The 25,485-nt window shown below is 34.5% G+C and overlaps 1 protein-coding gene across 4 annotated transcripts in view; it reads right to left on the bottom strand.

Moving 5' to 3' along the window:
- Window positions 1-25,485, bottom strand: part of RTTN (rotatin) — a 266,106-nt gene that overhangs the window by 167,019 nt on the left and 73,602 nt on the right. For all 4 annotated transcript variants that reach the window (XM_007487781.3, XM_056823598.1, XM_056823599.1 and 1 more), the window contains 6 exons: window positions 21,873-22,009; window positions 13,666-13,837; window positions 10,013-10,109; window positions 6,137-6,225; window positions 5,524-5,641; window positions 2,395-2,491 (listed from right to left, as the gene is read on the bottom strand). In XM_007487781.3, coding sequence (XP_007487843.1) covers window positions 2,395-2,491; window positions 5,524-5,641; window positions 6,137-6,225; window positions 10,013-10,109; window positions 13,666-13,837; window positions 21,873-22,009 — 710 coding nt within the window. The remainder of the gene's footprint in view (window positions 1-2,394; window positions 2,492-5,523; window positions 5,642-6,136; window positions 6,226-10,012; window positions 10,110-13,665; window positions 13,838-21,872; window positions 22,010-25,485) is intronic.

Raw genomic sequence — 25,485 nt, 5'->3', positions numbered from 1 at the left:
AAGTCCTTTTCTAATTGTTGTATAGAATTGCCAAATCATCATGGCAGATTCATATACAGCTGGGAGGTTGGCCACAGATTTGATATCTCTAGTTTAATTTTATCCCAATACTTTGTGATGTTCATGGCTGCCCCTATGAAATCAATAAACATGGTTGTAATCATTCTGAAAATGTAGTAGTACCAGTGAGCCACAAGTATTAACAGTAGGGTACTCCAAATTATCTTTTGGTGCATATTTCTTCTTTTTATGTCTAACACTTGTCCAGTTATTTGTTCAAGCCTACCCTCAAAGGAAAATAAGATGTCAGTTTTAATCTCTGTTTGTGCTTGTTCAGGGTTCTGTGCTCAAGATGGCTCCCCCCCCCCCCCCCAGTCTCCTTCAACTGCCAGGTGTAACTGTTGGTAATAAAGTCTTGTTCTTGTCCAGCTAACTGGGGTGCCAATCTATAAATTAGGGACCGGAATAAGGTCACCTACATTCCCACTAAGGAACTAGTGAGAAAAGGGTGTGAAAGAGCTAATGAAATGGACAGAGGGGAGAGTTGATCCTTCCCTCTCTTCCCCTTGGGGAAGGCAGCATAAATTATCTTCCAGAGGGACAGAATATGTTTCCTCAGAGACTGAGTTGAATATGGAGGTTAAGGACTGGTGGAGAAAGTCTTAGAGACCTGGCCCACTGCCTCCTTTCTTGATCTTGGCTATTGCTGAGAAGCAGGGTAACTCTCCTGCCTCTGGATTTTCCCAATCTCCCAACTGCCACCTTTTTCCCTTGAGACTTGAGATACTCCCCAGCCCTGGTCTGGAGCTAATTCTCCTCCTTGGGGAGAAAGGCAAGATTCTCCCCAAATCTTCAGTCCCCTTCCTTGATGTTAGAAAAAGGTAGACCTGATCTAAAAAGGATATTACTTTATTCTTGGGGACACACAAGGCAGGGAGAATGGCGTTCTTGGGTGAGGAAAGTGGGAGATGTGAATCCCTATGACTGACAATTGACCCCACCCCCCAAGTCCTGAGGGGTTCAGGCTATCTGCCTAACCCTCCTTTAGGTCATTTATTGGGTATGTCCTTCCTCCTAAGTTGATCTAGCTATGAGATAATGTCCAAAGAGAATCTTGGGGATAGGGAGAAATCTTCTTTAGTAGATGGCTTTCTACAAAGTACTAGTCTACTTTTTATCTTCAGCTGGAAACAGAGAGATTTTGGGGTTCACTGGAAGACAGTCAATGTCCAGAGGGATCCTCTATCTCAGAGGTCCTCTCTCAGACCATCCACTCTAGGAGGGCTCACAAGAAGTGATCTGGAAGTTTCAGATTCCCCAGCTCATCTGTTCCTTTCTGGAATCTTGGGTCTTCTTTGCCCTTCCCCTACTTGGGCTATTCCTTTGCATTGCTGGATATGATTTTCTCTCTTAGTCTTTTTTTAAAAATCTATAGTGCTATACAATTTATAATCTCTTCCTTCATAACAGTACTGAGATATGTAGTATTAACATTATTCTTTCCATTTTCAAAAGGTTAGTAAGTAGAAGAATTAAAGCTGAAATTAAGGCTTTCTTACTACAAGGCCAGTATTATTCAATTCAATTTAATTAACATTATATAAATATAGTGACAGTGGAGAGGGTTGGCCTTTAAGATCAAGAGGATTTAACCTAAATCAGTCCTCTAACATACTAGCTTTTTTACTTTGGGTAAGAAACCACTCATTGCCCCCAGTAGTATTCTAATTATGAGTAGCTGATATATATTAATGAGTGGAGGGAATCTAGATTCTGGAACTTCATTGAACTGACACAATTACAATTCTGCAATACTTTAAAAACCTCCAAAAAAAATACTAACCTATGTAAAATTCAGTTAAGTCTAGTTCTCTATTATTTTTGAGGATTGTACAAATCAAAGTGGGATTTTGCAGGTCAAATAGATCATACAACTCTATAACCAATTCACATTTTGAAAATTTTCTCAATAATTCTGCCTCACAAATGCCTATATCTGAATTTAGCAAACTCTTCAAAGCAAGTGTTAAATAATGCTTGTTCATGCTCCATTCCCTAAAGTCCTATTCTAATATTAACATATGATCAATTAAAATATGTCTGTAGGTGCTGAAAGCTATTAACTCTGCCTAGTAATATACTTAAATATTGAAATAGAATCTTCTGGAAAGTAATAGTGGGAATTTCTGGAAGTATGGCAAATTAACAGAGAAGGAAATTAGAAGTAAGTAAACCTTTTTAGAGCCTGTTAAATTAACCAAAAATCACCATTGATTAAGATTCCTAAAGACTGACCCTTACAGACATGAAATCACAAATATCTACAATTCTTTTATAATAAAGTTAGAGAAGAAATTACAGGCAAGTAGTGGCTATAAAATTTTTATAACATACCATATGTCCATTCGTGATACTTCATCAAACAGAAGAAGACAGAATAATACTGCCACTTCAGTCACAATGGCAGAATCCTTTTGGAATATCAAGGCAACTGAAGAGTCAAAAAACAAAATTTTCTACCAAATATTTTTAGTTATAAGAAAATACCTTATAAATACATATTAATCTTTGAATCTGAACTGAAGATATATACTATAAAGGTTATATAATTGATCAAATTTTTTTTTTTTGAAGTTCAGGAAATATACAAATATAAGGGGGAAAAATATCGCTATGGAACATATTAGTGTGTCTGAACTTTGATTTGACCAGACAATCAAATTAGCCTGCTTGCTATTTCACATAGAGGATATTTCATCTCCCGTTTTTCAGCCTTTGCACAGGGGCTTCTTCATAGCTTTTCTCCTTTCCCATTTACAAGGTTCAAATGAGGGATGATCCCCAACAAAAGGACCTTCTCTTTCCCAGATGTCAGTATACTCTCTTAGGCCAAAACAAAAAATTTAGTATTTCTTTGGATGTTTTTTTATCTGCATATCTTGCAATAAGTGCCTGGTCAAAGATTGTTTCATTTTTGTACTTGTGTCCCCAATGCCTAGAATAGCACCTAGCACATAGTAGGTATTCATTAACTATTGGTCAAATGAATCCTAGAGGCACAGGAATATCTAACTGGAAGGAAGGAGGGGACACTAAAGGTCATGAAGTCCAATCCTCTTGTTTTATAGACGGGAAAACTAAGTCCCAAAAAAGACTAGTGATTTGCCAAAAGTCACAATAAATATAAGTGGTGAAGCAGTTCAGCAAACAGGAGCAATGAACTTTAATTTTTAATGACATATCATTACCCATACATCATAACTTTATGTAATCAATTAAATTGATCTTTTTTTTCTCTCTCTCTTTCTCAAATACTTCATTTTCTCACAGAACAAATACTACACATACACACTATATATTTTGCTGAAGGTTTGGCAAACACCTGGCCACAGTATCTACAGAAGGCAGTTTTGTAGCTTCACTTACAGCATAGCTCTGCCTGCTATTCTTATTTGTGGAAATGAGAGAGCTATATTCCAACAGTGGCTGCACCCCAAACTAACTTTTACTGATAACCAGACAGGCAATAAAACAAGAGTGAATAGGTGTCACCTATATAGAATCAACATTTGGGTCGAGGTACTAGGAAAAAGAGGAGGTTTCAAGATGAGAAAGACATCAATGAGTGTTACTAACATGCTGTGTGGAAAATATACTGTATTTGAAGTCATAAGGCCTATGTTAAAAATCCCAATTCCACCACTTACTATCACTGCAATCCTGTGCAATTCACTTCATGTCACTTTATGTCTCTGGGTCTCAATTTCCTCACCTGTAAAACTAGAGAATTGAACTAAATAACCTTACAAGACATTTCCAGCTCCAAATCTATGATCCTATTATTTATATCTCAAAGTCCAAAAATACAAAGCAATATCTAGACACTCAAAAGTTTGTAGAGTTACTTAGACTTTTAGTTTTCCTATTAACTTTATTGAAGCTGAATCTTACACTAGAACTGATTCCAGCAACAAGAATGGAACCACCATGTGTCTAATTAACTGCACTGTCTTGTCCATAATGATGAAAGAGGAAATCATGCAAACATGGAAAAAATATTTAAAAGGAAGAGAAAAGAAAAGAAAAGAAAAGAAAAGAAAAGAAAAGAAAAGAAAAGAAAAGAAAAGAAAAGAAAGGAAAGGAAAAGAAAGGAAAAGAAAGGAAAAGAAAAGAGGAAAAATATCAGGTCACATAAAAAGGTAACGAAGATCAACCCAAACATTCAAATTTATAAAAGCTAATAAACCCAGCATCTAAAAGAAATTAAATCAAGCATAAAGGAAATCAATTATGAATAAGCCTCAAATACTAAAAATTCTAAAATCTATATACTATTACTACAATAGTATTTCAGGTTATTGTCATGAAGTAGTAGTATCTGTAATATCTAATATACTTACCTTTGTGCAAAGGTCTCCTAAAAGTTTCAGTGTTTAGTCCCAGTTTTCACAAACTTATAGATCCCTGAGTCTAATTGTAAGGAATGACTACCAAAAATGTTTAGAAACACCTAAGTCCTGTCCCCCTGAATGCACAAAACATTAAAAATAGAAGCTAAAGAAACCACCTGTTTTTTTAAGTTGAATTGTGTTTTATACTTAGAAACTAATAAGCTTATGAACATCAAGGTATCTGTCTAATCTGAATGCCTTTAGTTCAGTTGAGGAGAAAATAGAATATACTGACCTAATTTGTCAAAAAAAAAAAAGAATATTATAAAATGAAGGTTCAGGAGGTGACTACATTGACAGCTAAAGATATTAGGTTAACTATTCAAAACTGGATTTCCCCCTTCATTAAACTATTATGAAAAGAATGCAAAATTATGATAAATAATAAAAGCAGAAGCTATGGAACTTGACTAGCACTTTACAAAGATTAATTAATCTCCACTGATGATTCTGAAAGGCATACAAACTCCCAGTTTTACAGGTGGGGATATGTGATACTAATGCTTGCCTAATGAGATAATAAGCCACTAGAGGATACAGGATCTGATGACAGAAACAAAACAAATAATGGGTCACAGAAGAGACTGTAGTAACAGCAGCTGTAATGGTGCTTCTATATGCATGGACTCTACTTAACTCAGGACACCACACGTACAAGGGGTATAAAATATCCTCATGAGGTACAGCTTTTAACATATCAAAGGTTAACACACTAAAAGTACTGAAATTAGTAATGGGATTAAAAAGGAAAAATTCATACAGTACAATATATGTCATTACCAAAATGTACCGATATATCTTAAGGTTTTATAGAAAATTAGGCATTTTTCAATTTTAAGGGTTTAACAACTATTTCTCTTTTTTAATACAGATGTAGATACACACATACATTATGTACACAAATATGTAGACATAGTTTACATATGGATGTCAATCAATCAGTGCATGTGTATTATATAAACATGCATATACAGAGATGTATATAAAAAGAAAAATGGTTGTTAAACTCAAAATAAATAATTCTCTTCAACCAATAAGTAATATTACATTACTACTAAAAGCTTTATATCACCTCTGAATAACAGGAAGAAGGCAGAGGTCTCCTGTGAAAGAGACAGACGTTTAACTGAATCAGCAGTCAGAAGTTTTCTTATGATAGTAAGGCACGGTAATATCATACATTCCACTTCCTGATCAAGAATAAAAAACAAAATAATGTTGTTTTCATATGATCCAATAATAGAAAATAAGCTATTTTAGTATTACTTACTATAGGCTTTTTCATCAAAACTAAGAGTAACTGAGGGTAGCTAGAAGGCTAAGTGTACAGAGAGCCAGACCAAGAGATGGGAGATCCTGAGTTCTAATTTAGTCTCATACTTCCTACTTCCTGACTTCAGGTCTGGCATTCTATCAACTGAACCACATGGCTGCCCTAAGAATAATAGAAATGTAAACAAATGTTATTTAAGAATTTTTTAAAACGAGGCCAACATAATTAACTATAGGTTTGCTCTCAGGTTCAAATCTAAATCTGACAGACAATATTCATTTATATGTGGCAGTAAATCTCATTAATAAAATAATCACTATCTGGAAAAATGCAATTTTGCTGGGCTTTTATGGCTCAGGATCTTGAGAAGACTGAAAGCAAAGTTTAGAAATGATGGTAGATGGAAACTTACCTGACCATCTTCTCTTACACATTTATTTAAAACAGAAAACATACTGTCAATTAAATCCATCTTGTTCAACACATTATGCATTTTGATATCTGTAAAAGAAGGGAAAATTATAAAAATGCAACATGCTATTAAAAATAAGTCTAAAATAGTATTCTATTCAGAATTTATTAAGCCCTTAACTCATTATTTAACCTTTACTTAATGTTCTAGACATTTATTATAGCATTTTTTCAAAGGAGTAAAGTTAAATTCCTCTTTTAAAATGCTTTGTTTATTTGAGTTAATAAGAGAAATATGTTTCAAATGCAAGGCTTAAATATTTTTATTATGGATAACAAAATTGTAAGACTAGAGAATAACATACAAGATACTTTGTAGCTATTTAAAAATTAAGTTAAAATTTTAATATTTAACAAAAATAATTTTCATAAACTGCTGAGTTCTTTTTGAAACTTGTAAATGTTTATATCATCACTATTAAGTATGCTTTTCAGAGAAAAGAAACAAGTCTTATTCCTAGTTTTCCCAGTATGTATTGTTGCCTATTCCCTACTTCTAATATATTTCATCTATACATAGGGACATTATTGGCCAATTTCATGATGTTATTCAGACTCTTGCTATTTCTAGAAATCTTTTATTTTAACTAAAGTCTTCTTAGTCTTTAGCATTTTCAACTACTACTTAAGATACAATTGCTAATAAGGATAATGTGACTGAATGTCACAAATATGTATAAAATGTATGTTTTTACACTGTTATATAGTAGCCCTGTCTCACTCAAAATATTCACAGAATGGCAGCTATATTTGTCTCCTAATTCCTGACTTCTAGTGCAACTTTAGGATTGCAAATTGGCCAAAAGTTGCCAAGATTATCAAGTGTAATTGTTCTACCATGGGAATTAAGCCAGGTTCCAGAGTTTGGAATACATCTAAATCAAAGGTTCTTTGTGTCATTTTTTGAGCCTTGTGAAGCATATAGACTCCTCAGAAGAATGTTTATCAATACATAAATAAATGGAATTACAAAAGAAACCAATTATGTTTAAGTGCAGATTTCCAAATATTAAAAAGAGCAAGTTTGCCAACTCTAGATGAAGAATACCTTGTATAGATGAAATATAAACTAGTGTCATAATTTCAATTAACTTCTTAACATGCCAAATCAAACTTTTTATTGATTGCCTGGTACTGAGCTATACCCCACAAAAACACTCTAGACCCTCTCCTACCTTAACCCCATACACACCTATAAATCTTTTAATTATTTTTACTTATTTAAACATTTCCTAATTAATGCAAAAAAAAATTTAACAATAATTTTTTTTTTAATTTTGAGTTCCAAATTCCCTTTTGTGCTCCTCCTTTCCTCCTCCTTCCTTCCTGAAAGAAAATCCTTCCTCCAAAGGCAGGTTGATTGGGAAAGGTCTTGATGGATGCAAGATGAGAAACACCCACCTAGAGTCTTCCCCAGGGCCAGCAAAGTACAAAACCCTTGGGCTTTTGAAACCAAATTCATTGTTTTTATTTTTTTAATAAACCCTTACCTTCCATTTTGGAATTAATACTGTATATTGATTCCAAGGCAGAAGAGTGGTAAGGGCTAGGCAATGGAAGTTAAGTGACTTGCCCAGGGTCACACAGCTGGGAAGTGTCTGAGGCCAGATTTGAACCTAGGACCTCCCGTCTCTAGGACTGGCTCTCAATCCACTGAGCTACCCAGCTGCCCCCCCCTCCCAATTTATTTTGATAACTGTAGTAAAGGGAAAAGGTAGGAAGGGTCCTAAAACTACAGATCTAGACTCAAACCACCTTATATGGACCTCAAGAGAGGTACTCTTCATTGTTTCTGTAGGCCCTGCCTATCCACTCCTTGCTCTTACTTAAAACCCCAAATGCCATCTGACTATCTGCTAATCTAACTATCCAGATTGTCTTTTAAAAGGAGACAGGACTCACTAGTAGCCTGAATCTCCTCTTAAGCCTGAGGTAGGCTTCCTAGGTAACCCTGAGTCCCAGGTAAGAAACCTTTGGGATTACCTTAGTCAAGTGGATCTCTGACCAAGGAAAATTCTCCAACCCAGGAATCCCTAACCTTTCCACAATATTAGTTCTTCCCAGGAGATGCCAGAGCAAAAATCCTCCTTCTAGATCAGTGGAAAGCCAGAATCAGGAGTGACAGTTAAAAACAGTCAAATCCCAAGATCCTCCTCTCCTTCCAGAATATTTCCCCACAGGGCTTGTATCCAAATTCTTCTCCTCTTCTCTTAAAGACAATCTATGAATTTTTCTCTGTCCCTTAACCCTTACATTCCTACATTCCCCTCTCCTTGAGAAAGCAATTTGATTTCAATTATACACATGAAGTTATGTCAAACATATTTTCATATAAGCCATGTTGCAAAAGAAAGCGCAAACAAAATAAAATTATAGAGATAAAGAAAAAATTTTCAAGTATGCTTCAAACTTCAGTCAGCATTTATTAGTTCTCTCTCTGGAGATACACATCCTTGGATCTTAAGGCATATACCAGAATTCAGATTTTTGTCAAAATTTCAAAAAATATGTATTCAAAGGCATTGCTTTACTACTTTGTTAGCCCATAATAGAAAAATAGAAAATAAAGTCTAAAAAAAAATTCAACAATTAGTTAATTGACCATTAAATAAGCAAAAACTAAAATTCTAAATATTGATAGATATGGTTAATATATTGGTATAATGTTATGGCCTGTTACTAAAGCTGGAAATTTTAGTTGCTTTTAAATAATGCATTTTGCACACTGGAGAAGCATTTATCTTCTTTAGAAGATCTCTTCAACTAAAAAAAAATAAATGGTGCTAATATTAGCTTAGTTTTTCCTGACAGAACATTCTAGTACTTCTACTTTAATGAAGCATTAGTAGGTAGTGACTATAGAAATGGTATAGTATAATGGAAATAGCACTAGCTCTGGAACCAGAAGGCCTGGATTCAAATCCTACCTCTGATGCTTACTACTTGTGTGACCTTAACCAAGTAACTTAACTTCCCTGGGCCTCAGTTTCCTCAGTTGTAAAGTGAGAGGGTTGGATTAAATGGCCTCCGAGGTCCCTCCCAGCTCTAGATCCATAGTACAAATTAATAGATTGAACTTCAGAATTTCACAATTGTCATTAAATGCATGAAGCAATTAATTTATTCCTAGGATTAGAATCTTCCTTAGAAACATTCTAAATGATGATACCAACTTTTACCAGTACTGAAGAATTATTCTCCAAAGATAGGAGTGATGTAAATGCAAAGTAATTAGTAATATCTAATATGAAAGAAGAGAAAATAAAGTTATTTAATGACAATTGCTCTTCAACAACTAAGCTAAAGAAAAAATATCTTATTAACTCTCTCAAAATCAATTCATAAAAATTATCAACTGGGGCAACTAGGTGGCTCTGTGGACTGAGAGCCAGGCCTAGAGACAGGAAGTTCAAATCTAGCCTCAGCCACTTCCTAGATGCATGACCAAAGGCAAGTCACTTAACCCCAGTTGGCCACCTTTACTATTCTTCTTCCTTGGAACCAATACTTAGTATTAATACTAAGACAAAAGGTAAGGGTTTTTTTTTTAAATCATCAACTACTATAATTCCTGTATATCTACTTAGGAATAGAAAACGTGATGAAACTCTCCCCAGTCTTATAGCAAAATGGAAACTGAATATTCCAATCAAGTTCATACAATGCACAGTCTAGTACCAAAACAACATTACAATATTAGAAGAAAAGATTAATTAAATGATTTAGAAATGGAATGAATAATATTCTTCCACACAACAGACATACAAAACTACATTTGCCAGAATTTTATGAATCATTTCTCCCAAGATTTAGTTACCTTGAAAAATTATAACTAATTGATCTAAAGCTGACTTCCTCAAAGGCAGATCAACATCTGATGTAAAGACTTCATACAATTTTTCAACAGCCTCCACCTAAGAACAAAAATTTATTTTCATTATTAAAAACATATACATAAAATTCTAAAAGACAAACTAAACAATTATTCCATAACCAGAAATTTTTCAAAATCTACTTGTCTCCCGAGTTACTCAATTCCATGTTTATTTTTTACAGTACTAAATTACAGAAAATGTTAAACATTGCATTTTTATATTATGCTGTACATGGAGCAATGGCTCTAACTTTTTGATCCAAGACAAAACAAAATTATGCTTCTTCCCTCTGCTTATCTTCCAAATGGCTATTTCACTTAACAGTATCAATAATTGGCATATTATTTGGCTAGAAAATCCTTCTCTAAGTTATAGTAATACTTTTATCAAAAATAATGTATGCTATGTCATACATTTTTTTTCATCATAAACTTCACTACTAGAAATAGAAATAATATAGGATTATCCAGTCCTGGCTTGTCCTCTCCAAGAGAACTGGTGGCTATCTGGACTGAGGAAGAGACCATGATTCCATATTTTTTCTTTAGCTTATTCTTATACTTTTCCCCAGAGGATCAAAAGGAGGTTATTTATTTATCAATAGAGTAAGTCTAGAGTGACTATACAAATAATAACATCACATTTTTGCAAGTTTTTATGGGAAGGATGAGTTTTAAAAATAGGAGTATATAGGATGCTTAGAAGACTTACCAGTGATACAGAAAAAGGTAGAAAAGGGGAGACAAACTAAAAATTTTAAATTGGCTAAGATTTACCATCTTTTTCCTAAAATGAGAACAGCCCAAAAAACTGAATTTAGAAATATTTTTGCATGAATTTTTGAATGCAGAAAACTGTATTAAGTGTTATTTATGAGAATTTTTGAACCTACTTCTTTATACAGAAGTTTAATTCACAAAAGTTGTATTAATGAAGATAGCACTATATTCTATGACTTTCAATGATAGTAATCATCACCAGAACTAGATGAGTATAGATTTTTAAGCTTAATAATAATTCACTTTACATATACACTAAAATATTTATATTTTAGCACTTCCTGTGGTAACAAAGAATTGGAATTAAAGTAAATGCCCATCAATTGGAAAATGACTAAAATAACTGTGGAACATGAATGCAATAGAATATCACTTTACTATAAGAAATAATACAATGAATACAGAGAAGCACAAAAAAACTAATATGAACTTAAGGAAAGCTATGAAAATTATATACATAATGACTATAACAATGCAAGCAGAAAGATTTTAATTGAATATTGTAAATTATAAAGAATAAACATGGACCTAAAGATGTCAAGATTGATTCCCCTTCCTTGAAGTGACAGGTATCCAATGATGTGGAATTTTGCATGTACAATATTCAATATTTTGATTGGTTTGCAAATTTATTTCTTCTCCCCTTTAAAAAGGAAAATCTTTGCTATAAGGGTATACCTCTGAAAAGGGAGAAGAGTATGAATATAGGAGGAAATATAAATGATGTGCAAAACAAAGAGTATCAACAAAACCATAAATTTTTAAAAGAAGTTTTTAAGAACCTCTACACATCTCACATTATAATAGTACTTTCTCAAAATGGACTGCTATCCCTCTCAGGAACTTAGAGAACATTAATTGACTAGCCACATCTTGACATACCCTTGACATCATCTCCCACAATTACCTCCTTTATTCCAGGCTCTGAAGAAGGGTTGACTTTTATCCTAAACCAAGGCCAATTTCTCATATTCTTCTACTTACTTCACACCCTCCTCACCCCATATGATCTTCAGGCTTTCCCTTTCTGTTACTTCCTATTGCCTACAAACATATCCAAATTTCCCTCATTTAAAAAAAAAATTAAAGAAACCTAGATCTCACCATCACCACTTAGCTATATCCTGATCTCTCCACCCCTTCATAGTTAAACTCTTTAAGGAAATCACTTTCTCTACTCTCATTCTCTTTTGAATCCTCTGCAATCTGGCTTCCAATCTTATCATTCAAGCAGCATGAAATCTCTCCAAAGTTAATTAAAGATTGCTTAAATTTCATATTTAAAAAACTCTTCAATTCTCATCATTCTTGACCTCTTTGGCATTTGACATTTGATCACTCTTCCTGGATATGTATTCCTCTAGGTTTTTTGTACTGATAGTCTCTCCCAGTTCTTCTCCTACTGTCCTACTGATCTTTCTCATTTTCCTTTACTATATTATCATCTATGATCTATGGCAGTCATTGCAAACCTTTTAGAGACCAAGAGCCCAAACTGCAACCCTCACATTGCATATGTGCCACTCCCTTATCCCAGACAGGGGAGGGAAGAAATGCTCCCATTGGGTTGCTTGGCAGAGGATGGGGTGATGGGCCCCTCAGGTATGGTGGGAGGGGGAGGGGAGCAACTCCTTCCCCACCCCACACACATACCATAGGTTCACCAACACGGATCTATGGGACACTTACTGTGTGTTAACTGTGAGTGTCCATCAAGTCTCTGCCTGGGAATTCTCCTTCATTCACCATACCCTCTCATTGGGTAACCTTATGAGTTCTAAGAGATTCAATTATCATTTCTAGATGACTTTGAATATTTATGGATATGCAGATATAGATAGATAGATAGATAGATAGATAGATCTCCATTTTTAGTCTTTCTCTTGAGTTCAAGGTCTCCATTATCAACTGCCTACTTGGACATTTCAACTGGATGTCCAAACTCAGCATATACAAAGCAAAAGTCATATTATGTTTCCTTGGACTCTTCCATATTTCTCTATAATTATCATGGGCATCTCCATCCACCAGTCACAAAGGTTCACAACATCACTATCAGGCTCAATTCTTCACTCACTTAAACAATTATTTCTCAAATATTGTTTCTATCTCCACAATACTTCTTGTTTATGTCCTATTCTCTCTTAATGCCACTTATACCATGGTGTCATTAAGAATGGTTTATTAAGCACTTATCTTACAGAGTTCTACCAGGATTTTTTGAGTCTAGCAAAATTATTAGAAATATAGTCTATAACCAAAGAACAAATTACTTTCTCTGAAAAGTTAATAGATCTATACAAATGTCAAACTCACAATCTTGATCTCATTTTAAATATTCTCTTTCCAAAATAACTAACTGATAAGAGATAAAAAATAATTTAAGGTTAAAACAAAACCAAAATATGTTACAAAACCAATAAAATCATGTAAACGGCAAACTACCATTTTCTATTTTAAAAATAGAAACTTAGAGAACATGATAATCGAAAATAAAGCTATAGTAAAAATAGAATTAACTTTTGATTTCTGAAAGGATGGGTACTTCCATGCTTGATTCATAAAATAAAACAGCAAGTATTTTTAGAATGCATTAGATCACTTTTTCAGATATACCTTTCAAATTACGATCTCTTTAACGTAAAATTAAGATTAATTTGGGCTTACCAAATGAAGACACACAGGAAGGAAACACAAAGTATGCTATCTGACCAGTGTACAATTTAAGAGATATAATGAATAACTTTACTCTAAAATTCAAAACCCAAAGTAACAATACAACATAAACGATGGTATTGAAATGATACTTGATTCACCTTGATAATTGGTTGTTTTATGTCATCTAATTTGAGATCAATAGGTTTTTCCACAATAAACAAGTTGGTGACTTTAGAGAGAACGTTAGCATCTATGAAAGGGCGTTTTGTGCTTCTCCCTTCTTCATTTATTAGTTGAAATGCTAAAAGCTTTGACGCCATGTCCCGTAACCTAAAAACACAAAAAATTATAATAAATGTTTTTTCCCATAATTATATGGTAAGAATACAGTATCATAATCACAAAGGGTTATAACATATAATGGTAATTGCCTATTTTCCAGATTATAATATGCAGTTAGAAGAGCTTCATTATATTTATTTTAACAGGGACTGTTTAATTATAACTGTGTCAGGTCTGTGTTTTCTATGACCTTCTTCTTATGCATTTGAGGATATGTTTGCTTCTTAGAATTGTGTAATTACAAGTGCCATTCTTCCCCAGGTGAATGTAAATGAACTGATACTGCTTGCTGGGAAACATGGAGGTGCACATAAACATTATACACAGCTACATTAATAATTAAGGCTTTTCTCCTATTGTTAGGATCTTTCTGCATTCAAAGTTGATTGTTCCTTCTAATAGAGAATCTAAGCTAGCCAAAAGGTCATAAAACTTTGTATACCCTTTGGTCCATTAAGAGGGAATGGCTGAACAAACTGTGGTATATGATTGTAATGGCATACTATCAAGCCATAATAAATGATGAACAAGATGGTAACAAAAAACCTGGAAAGACTTATATGACTTCTATGAAGTGATGGAAAGTGAAGTGAGCAAAAGCAGGAAAGCGTACACAATAACAGCAATAAAATACAATGATCAACTGTGAATGACAAACTATTATCAGCAATGCAAGGATCTAAGACAACTCCTAGGGATTCATGATTAAAAAGGATATCCACTGCTCTTGAAGGAATTAATGGAGTCTGTAAAAATAAATTCGCAAGTTATAAAAATTAAATATTTAGATGGAAAAACTGTCCAATAGAGGTTCAAAACTATTCTGATACTTTTGCTAGATATAATCAAAAGTATCCTCAGTGATGAAGTGACACTCAAATGTGAACTTCCCTTAAGGGCCAGGTGCAAGGACACTAAAGAGACTCTTATTATAAAAATAAAATATTTATTGAAATATATAAGGATAAAACAGTATTTCTAATTCTAAGGGATTCTAAATCCACCCAAATAAACTCCCTGGTTCTGCAAGGAACTGCTTCTCCTGTGATTCACAGGCTATACTAATCCTCCCTGATCTGACTAACCCAAATTTATACTATCTAAATAAAAACTACCACTATTATCCTTATAATTCTTAATCTCACCTTCAAATTGTAAAATAGCAAAGTCTAGCTGGTTGAGTCTCAACAAGAATTAAGTTAGGACTCTGAGTCTGTCAGAGTCCAAACCAAAGACCAGGTTTTTCTTTGGTCTTCTCAGAGTTAAACAATCTATAAAAACCACAATAGGTATTCAATAGTGTTTCCCAAGTTGGGAAAGGAAAATACTAAGCTCCTTCAGATCTTTCTCTCAGGCAGAGAGAGAAGCAAAGATGTTACCTCTTTCAGCCCTGAGAAAGAGTCTCTGAGAATTTGTCTTTGCCAACTGCCAACTGTCAGAGACCAACTACCAATTGCCAGAGAGAGTAATTGACACAGAAAAATGGTTATAACTGTCAACATCTGAAATCAACATGCTCTCTCAACTCTGCTTCAAACTCCAGTTCCTCTAGTTCTTTCTCAAGCCAGCACTCTACTTTTTATCCCTAAACTAATAAAACAATACTTATTTTCTAATATCATCCTTACAAGTCTGAAATCAGATTGAAGCATACCATTTTTCATCTTATTTCTTCTATTAATTTTTCTCTAGTGTAAAAGATATGTGTCATCTTTCACAATATAGTGAACATGGAAATATGAACCGTATAATAACACATGTATAGCTTATATCATATTACCCATCATCTTGGGGAGAAGGGAGGGGTGGAAGGGAGGAAGAGAACATGAATCACAAAATGTCAGAAAAAAATTGCTGAAAATTGTATCAACATGTAATCTAGAAAAATATAAAATATTTATTTTTTTAAATAATCTAAGTTAGCATTCTTATGTCAAATGCCAAGGGGAAAAAACTTAAGCCTCTCCAAAAGGGCTTTGATCTTCACTTGAGAGACCAATCTAACAATATCTTCTCTGGGGCTGCCCAGGACATTTAATATTGTTGTTTATCAATGCAGTTTATTCTTCCTGCTTACTTTTTTATTTCACTCCTAAATCTAGCCAAGGTTTAATTCTATTTCTCCAACTGAAAGATAAGTAAGAATATGCACTTAAATAGTCCCATCATACCTAAGGTCACAAATGAGCTCTTTTACATCCATCTTGTTGGCTAATCTTGAATAAACAAGGAAACTTACTATTTTCTAATTCCATGATCTCATGTCCTTCAAACAACTAATGTTCAAAGTTCTCAAAACAATACTTCTAGAAATAGCAGCAAAATATATATATATATATGTATATATATATATATATAACCTAGCTGTTCCACACCATCCTTGAATATTTCCAAAAGTGAGAACATTTCTAAATACACATCAGAGAGAGTACTCTTCCAATACAAAAAGGGAAAACTGTTAAAAGTCTCTTGAAGAGACTGCCATTCCATCACTGCAAGTCATATAGAGATTTGGAGGAATACAGCACCATTCCCCTTCTGTCTCCAGTTGGTTCTAATAAATATTCTTTAATAAATTGCTTCTGGGGGGCAGTTAGGATTGAGAGCTAGGCCCAGAGATGGGAGGTCCTGAGTTCAAATGTGGCCTCAGACATTTCCTAGCTATGTGATCCTAGGCAAGTCATTTAACCCACATTGCCTAGCCCTTACCACTCTTCTGGCTTAGAACTATACACAGTATTGGTTCTAAGGCAGAAGGTAAGGGTTTAAAAATAAATAAATAAAAATAAATTGCTTCTGAACACATATATTTTATGCATAGGCACTCTATCCTGTGCCACCTAAATGACCCTTAGTGCCACTCTGGTACACATAGAATCCTGGGAGACGTGCAGTATATTGGCTATATCCTCTAAAATGAATTAATAGAAGCAAATAGAAAGGCATCGGTAGAATGAAAAATAAAACTACTGAACTGATTTGAAATAACAAGATTAACATGTTAGTTAAGGTAACAACAAATATACAGAAATTTGGAAATTAAGGTCCAAATGGATTTTTACTCAGAGATCTAGAATATGAAAAATTGGAATGGGCCTATATGTTCTGTGAGAGTAAGATAATTTATAATTTATAGTACAAATTTTATTATAAATTGTAAACTGTGGATTGATTGATTTCTCCTCAAATGTAAAATTACATATTTTAAATCCTAACAAAGTAAAAAACTCATTTTTCTAGAAAACAATTTAGAAACAAAATAATTCTAAATTAATAAATTTTCTAGAAAAAATAAAAAACTAGTTGAAATAATTAATAACTTTAGTAAAGCTGCAGGATACAAAATAAATTCACACAAATCATAAGCATTTCTATATTTTCCCAACAAAGTTCAACAGCAAGAGTCAGAATAAGAAACTCCATTTAAAATCACTCTAAAAAATATTAAATACCTGGGAATTTACTTGCAAAAGGCAAACACAGGAATTATATGAACACAATTACAAAACATTTTTCACACAAATAAAGTAAGATCTAAATAAATGGAAAAATATTAATTGCTCATCGGTAGGCCGAGCTAATATATTACAAAAATTACAATTCTATATAAATTAATTTATTTATTCAGTGACAGTCAAACTACTAAATAATTCTTTTTATATTACTGGAAAAAATAATAACAAAATTCACATGGAAGAACAAAAGGTCAAGAATACCAAAGGAATTAATGAAAAAAAATGTGAAGGAAGGCAGCCTAACAATACCAGATCTCAAACTGTACAATAAAGCAATGATCATCAAAACAATCTGGTACTGGATAAGGAATAGAATGGTAGATCAGTTGAGCAGATTAAATGCACAATATGCAGAGGTAAATTACCTTAACAATTTAGTGTTTGATAAATCCAAAGATCCTAGCTTTTGAAATAACAACTCACTCTTTAACAAAAATATCTGGAAAACTGGAGAACAGTATGGCAAAAGCTAGGTATAAACCAATATGTCATGCCATATACTCAAATACGCTAAAAAAGGATATTGATTTAAATATAAAGAGTGATACCATAAACAAATTAAGGAAACACAAGAATAGTTTACCTAGCAGATCTTTGGAGAAGAATTTATGACCAAACAAGAGACAATATTTTAAGATGTAAAATGAATAATTCTGATATAAATTAAAAAGCTTTTGTATAAACAAAAGGGAAACAAACAGGGTAAAAATTTCATGACAAATATCTCTGATAAAGGTCAAATTTCTCAAGTTTATAAAGAACTAATTAGCAAATGGCCAAAGGATATGAAGAAGCAATTTTCAGATAAAGAAATCAAAGCCATCAATAATCATATGAAAAAGTGTTCTAAATCACTCTTGATTAGAAAAATGCAAATTAAAACAATATTGATGAACCACCTTACACCTATCAGATGGCCAATATGGCAGTAAAGGAAAGTGGTAAATGTTAGAGGAGATGTGGTGAAATTGGGACATTAATGCATGGTTAGTGGAGTTGTGAACTGATACAATCATTCTGGAAACAATTTGTAATTATGCCCAAAGGGCTATAAAAATGTGTTTACCCTTTGATACAGTAATACCACTACTGGGTCTGTATCCCAAAGAGTATAAAGGTGAAAATTAATGGTTAGATAATAATTTTATGAAATTATGTGGTCGTCAATATTTATTATATCTTGAGTCAGAAATTTATTTACAAGTATTTAAAAATATAGAGGAAACAATAAAGAAGAGAAATGTGAGGGGGATGGAGACATTATCTATCCTATCGACCTAAATGTTTTGCCCCGGGTCTGCTTAATCCAGACAGAGATTAATTAGCTCTCATTCAGGAAGGCTGGTGTTAAGTAACCACATGGCCTCCTCCAAGATGAAAGCTAGTCTCTTAGGAAACTAGGAAAGTAGTCAGCCTTTCACTTACCCAACAAAGTAGTCCAGGAGTCAGAGTCTAAGTTGAAGCTGAGCTCCACACCCACAATCCAAGTCGCAGTCTCCTGCAAAGCTCCCTCTTAAGACTTTCCCCAGTTAGAAGAATATCTCCAGAAGACAATCTCTTCAGACTATCTTCTCAAAGACAATCTGCTCTGAGGGAGTTCTGGTTTGCTTTTATGATGACTTCTTGTCTCCTCCCCTCTTCACAGGAGCCAGTCACAGTTTCCAAATTGTCTAGCACTGCCCAGGGGACAGTGTCTATGGGATCAACTTCTGAAGGACAATTTCTCATCAAAAAGGTTCCCTGTTTCCTCACTGAACAGTTTCTGAGGGTGTGAACTCTTAAAAGAATTTACAAGTTTCTGACTGACTGAGTTAAAAAAAGGGTAGAGCTCTCCAAGGATTTTTCTGGTTTCTCACCTAGCACTAAGTAAGGTGTTCAATCTTTTGTTGATTCAATTTAAAAGGTAGACAAAGGAGAGTTAATCTTGTCTTCAGTCTAGTGAGGTACTAACTATTGGTACTTAAGTTAATGTTAACCAAAGTGTCAACTCCAACTAGGCAAAAAGAATAAAGGATTCCCTTTTCACAAGTGTAAACTCAGAAAAGACAAAGAGAACAATGAATTGACGTTCACAATCCCCCCTGTGATTCTTTGGGAGACTCATCTCCCCAATGAATCATTTTACATAATCAGAAACTACAATAAATAGAGATAAGAGGGAAATGAAAGAGAGAGCAAACCAATGTTTGCTAGGCTCATTGACAATAAGCCAATTGGGGGAAGTCCCCTTTGGCATCAGAGTTTACATTCAGAACAAATGTGTTCAACCCTCCCATAGTTCAATCACTCATGCTCCAAAGTTCATGCTGGATCTTCTGATATTGTGGAGATTTTCTTCAGGCATCTTCATGGCATCTTCTTCAAACAATTCATAAAGTTTTGGATTTTTTTTTTACAATTATACAATCCCTATGACAATTATGCAGCCCCCCTGAGGAGGGTGTTGCAATGTCTATGACAATTATACAAGAGATAATAAAAAAGGGGGAGGAACCCATTTCTTTTCTTTCCCCCTTTTTTAATTTAGAGTATTTTTCCATGGTTACATGATTCATGATCTCCACCCCTCCCCACCCTTCCACCTCTGCTCTTTCCTTCCCCCACCCGAATCCAACAAGCAATTCCACTGGGTTATACATGTATCATTATTCAAAACCTATTTCCATTGTGAATTTTAGATTTATTTAGATTTATTCCACCCTGCTTAGTCTTTAGAATTTTAGCAACCAGGAATGTATAATTAAGGATTAAGTCTATAACCCACATGTGCTAGCAAGTAACAAATCAGAAACGACTGACCCCCTGGGCTGTCCAAAAGTCAAGTTTAAGCCACCAATGGTACATTTGAGACGCAGGAAGTGATGTAAAGAACTGTCTTTATATTTTGAGTCACTTCTTGTGAGAGGGACTTGGCAGTGGAACTTGACTTGGAGGAGCTCAAGCATGAGACCTCAGATTGCTTCCCTAAGCGATCACGTGGTGAGTGATAAGGCTGACTCCCCTTTCCTTGGCTTTTCTGCAGACAACAGCCTCTGGAAAGGCCCATCTCTTGGGAGCCCCTTGGCTGAGCCTGGGAACTCCCACTGGGTTCAGATCAGGCCGGAGAAGCTATCCTTCCCTTTTCTCTCTCTCTCTCATTCTTAATTTCTTCCTTCTATTGTGAATAAATCACCATAAAATTCCATTCTGACTTGAGTATTTCATTGGGATTTAGAATTTAAATCCCTGGCAACCAACTAAAATATACTCAGTCTCTACCATAAAATTTATCCTTAACACCATGTTATTCATATCTGTAGTAGCACGATCCTTTAACATCAAAACCTCAATCATTTCCCTATCATATTATGTGAGCAATCACATGTTTTTCTAATGTGTTTCCTTTTAGCACCTACCTCCTCAGTATTGTTGTTGTAAGGTTCAAATGAAATCATTGTAAAGCATTTAGCTAAGTTCATAGTACATAAATGTTAGCAATTATGATGATGATGATCATTGTTTTCTTAGCTCCATATAAACTCTATCCTTTTGCACAGTTTTCTTTGGATGTGGATAGCAATCTTTCTCACAATTTCCTCTGAACTGTCCTGGGTCATTGCATTCCTACTAGTAGAAAAGTCCATTACATTTGATTGTGCCTAAATGTAACAGTCTCTTTGTAAAATAAGAAAATGACTTCTATAAAAATATTTATAAAAGCTCTTTTTGTGGTGGCAATGAATTGGAAAATGAGGGGATGCCCTTTGATTGGGGAAAGGCTAAACAAATTGTGGTATATGTTGGTAAAGGAATACTATTGTACTATAAGAAATGATGAGCAAGATGATTTCAGAAAAAGCTGGAAAGATCTGTGGGAACTGATGCAGAATAAAATAAGCAAAATTGGTTACCAGTAATGATTTGCTCACATAATAGTAATATAAAACTCAATATTCATGGACATGAAAAACTAGGCAAATCATACAATCAAGATGTGAAATAATGGAGAAAAATATTGGCAGTCCCAATTTACTAAAGGAATGGTAGGCTACTAGCCTTTTTAGTGGAAAATTTTTAAAAGTGCTGACATAAAATAAAATTATACATACATATATATATATATGAAAGCATTAAAGTCTTATGTAAATGGGTTTTTTCCCCTAATTTGTGCTTCTGCTCTTACTAGTGACTCAGGTACTCATCAAAATAACCATTTTTTTCTTTATAATCAAACATGATAACTTCAATATTATAAAACAATGTATTTGAAAAAATGTACAAATGCAATTATAGATAACAGAGAAATAAACATGAAATATGACTCACAAAATCATTAAAAGTAAGATCACCTTGTTATCAATGATCTTCCCTAGATATAATGAAGCAAGCTTTTCTCTTATTTTTCTCTGGCTCATCATATAGTTAAAAACTATCTATATCCTTAAACTAATAATGCCAGTCTCTTTCTATGAAGAGATTAATCAGAATGTTAGAAATTTGCATTTTCTATACTTAAGAGTTTTACTTACGATTTTTTTTTCAATAGCAAAAGTCGAAATATAGACTTTAATCTGGAAGTTTCTGGAAGGATCCCTTCTCCCTCAGAATTTGTTTCACTTAGCATGAGGATACATTTTCCAAAAGATTCTTCTGTGTCAGCATAACCCTTAAACAATTGTAAAATAATATGTATTTTTAGTTTAGAAATATTTATAAAACCAAACTCTCCAAAAATATTATAAAAATATTAAAATTATATTAATATAGATTAAAAATAAAAATTGATGTGCTTCTAAAATAGTTTATAAATTTATACAGAATACACCTAAATATCATGCTAAAAAACTTGACATTTTCATATTCCCCTAACAACTCACAAGATCTGGAGTTACCTATACTTAAAAATATACAAAATCTGATTCTTTTGAAAACTGATTATAGACAGCTCATTTTGGAGATCAATATTGTGAACCTTAAAAATTCCCAGACCCCACTTCATAAGATTGGATTAAGACCATTCCCCATTTGGGCAGTGAACTCTACTTAGATGAGGAATGTGAGAACTCTACTTCACCTACTTAAGTCTGCCCTAGGGGAAGATAAAGTTGTAAACTCTTTCCTGAACAATGAAAAGTACTTAAACCCATACTTATAATAAGGCAAAAAGTTCTTAAGATAAGTACCTATAAAGGTCAAGCAACTTGTGAATTTACAAAGAGCTGAGAAACTTACTCAGAGCTTTCCTGGTGTGAATTACTCAAAAATTTATACCTTCTTAGGTGTGGACTAAGAATGGTCTGTCCTTTGAAAAATGTCTACTGTGATTGGTAGATGGTAGAACTTAGGGGAGGTGACATGGGAGAAAATTCCCTATATAAGGAGATGACAGGCTCTTAAAGAAAACACCAGTCTCTAAGGAGGCGGTTGGGAGAGAGCTCTGGAAACAGGCTCTTGGGACAGTCTCTTGAGGACAGCCAGAAGAATCCCTCTCTGAAGAAGGATGGCTGGCTGAACTGGTGTCACTAGAATCCTTGCTTGGACAGATCTTGTGATGAGTGATTAAGGACTGACTGATCTTTCTTTTAGGGCTTAGGCCTGGGTTGGCCAGGGCTGCCCTGTTTTGGCTTATCCCTTTCTCATTATTCCCTCTTTTTCTCTCTTTCTCTCCTTTTCTTTAATTCCTCATTTGTATTAATTAAAATCTCTATAAAACCCAGCTGACTTGGGTATATTTGAATAATTGGGAATATTTTCCCTGGCGACCACCTTATATTTGATTTTAAAACAAGGCATTGTTGTGAAAACATATTTTCTGCGGTCACAATTTACTCATCAACTCTTTTATCTACTACAATTTAAGTCTTCCACTATTGTAATCACTACAATTTATATCTACCAACCATTTTAACTCTTACAATATTTGTAGTCCAGTGATAGTGAGCCTTTTAGAGATGGAGTGCCAGGCCCCACCCCCACCCTACCTCTGAGACCAAGTGCCAAACCCCACACCCTGGCCTCCCTGGCCCACCCCACCCTTTACCCCAGGCGGGGGAGGGAGGAAGCTCTCCCATTGGACTGCTGGGCAGGGGGGATAGGTGATGAGAGGCTTGTGTGGAGAGGGAGAGGAGAGTGGCCCCAGTACTCGTTCCACTCCCCTCAAGCTACACACACCATGAGCTCTGCTCCTCTCAAACCTAGCTTCTCTCCAACCCTACCACATGAATTACCTTCACCACAGATTCAACAGGTTTCTGTCTGTACCACACCTTCCCATAGCATGTCAGCCTTCCCCTCCCCCCTCAGTACTTTACTCCAGACAGGAGAGGGAAGAAGTACTCCATTGGGCTTCAGGGGCAGGGGTAGTAAGGAATGTCCTCAGGCTCATGGAGAGTGGGAGGGAAACAGCTCCACCCTGAGTCCCTCTGGCTTTCTAGTAATGAACTCTGGCCAACAACTACAGGCATTGTGAATCTTAAAAACTACTCAGACTGTACTTTAGAAGATTTGATTTTAGCTATTTCCTTATTGTAACAATGGAGATACTTAGTCTAACAAGAATCAGGAATGTCTTGGGAACTTTACATTACGCCACCCATATTTAGACATACTTTAAGGGAAGATAAAGTTGTAAACTCCTGAGTGAACAATGAAGGTACTTAACTCATACCTTATAGTGAAGCTAGAACTTAAGCTAAGTCTATTTTTAGATCTAATACAAAAAGGTGTTAAGTACCTGTAAAAGTTAAATTAATCACAAAAAAATCAAGTAATTCACAAAAGGCAAGCTTAACAAAGAAGTGTAAAGTACTCAGAAGACATAATCTAAACAGAGAAGGTGAGAACTAAAGGGTGGTGAGAACTAAGAATGGGCAGTCCTGGAAAAAAGCATCTACTGTGATTGGTAGATGTGAAAATTTAGGGGAGGTGACATAAGAGAAAATTTCTTTAAAAGGTGGGGTAAAAAGTCAGTTCAGGCAATTCAGTTCAGAGATGGTTGGTTCTGAACTCAGTTCAGGAGACTGAGTTCAGTAGTGGACTGGAACCTAGCTTGTAGACGGTCTCGTGGTGAGTGATAAGACTGACTCCCTTACCCTTGGGCTCAGGGAGGCCACTTTGGCCAAGGCCTTTAAATACTGCCTGGCTCAGCCTTAATTCCTTCTCTCTGTATTAATTAAAATCTCCATAATTCCCAGATGACTTGGGTATTTTATTATTTGGGAATTTTCCCTGGAGACCAATCATTTAGATTTAAGTCAAAACACTAAAATGATCTCTACAGCGTGCCTACAGCAAGGACTCTGTGTGACCTTTTTGGCATCCATGCCATAGGTTTGCCATCACTGTTCTAGTCCATCAGGTTACCACAGAACATTGAAAGGTAATTAAATATGTGAATACTAGTCATTAGGTTATCTTTTTCTATATTTGCTGACTGTATCAGCTATTACTTCTGTTGTCATAGATTAGTCTGAGTAATATAGAGATGATTATGTTCTGATAACATATGCAGTTTTATATATGCCCATCTGAAATTAAATTCTATCAATTCTATAATTAAATTCACTTTCAGTACACTAAAGTACTGAGTATCTAGAAAACATGTATTTCTCCCTTAAGATAATCTACCATCTGTTTGGGTCCAAAATTGTTTTTAAACTAACATTTCTGTCCTTTGTCATTATCTAAAGCATAGAAATTTATAATAAATAAGGGGAAAAAAGATATGAACTAGAAAAGATTGCATAAGAATTAGTTGAAGAAGCTCAGGATTAATAAAACTTGGGCAAAAAATGACTAATGTCTTTAGATATTTTAAGGACTTTCATTTAGAAGGAAGATTTGATTTATTGGCCCCATAAACTTGGTCTTATGGGAAATTATAGAAAGGAAGATTTTGGGTCAATGAAAGGAAGAAATTCCTGATTAAAAAATAAAATGGACTATCTTTTGAGGCAAAGAATGATTTCTGTACAGACTGGAATAGGTATACTGGGGTGTTGTGAAAAGAGGTTTATGATCTCAGCTACAGAGGAGGCTGGGGCCAGCAGATCACTTCTGCTCACAAGTTATGGGATAGAGTAGTGCTGAAGTCATTTGGGAGCCCCTGATATTAGGGATTCAACATCAAGGACTTGTCAAGCA

Source organism: Monodelphis domestica, chromosome 3 (assembly GCF_027887165.1).
Source record: "Monodelphis domestica isolate mMonDom1 chromosome 3, mMonDom1.pri, whole genome shotgun sequence".
NCBI classification, from domain to species: domain Eukaryota; kingdom Metazoa; phylum Chordata; class Mammalia; order Didelphimorphia; family Didelphidae; genus Monodelphis; species Monodelphis domestica.
Note: the sequence above shows the minus strand (reverse complement) of the source record. Positions and strands in the feature narration are given on the sequence as shown.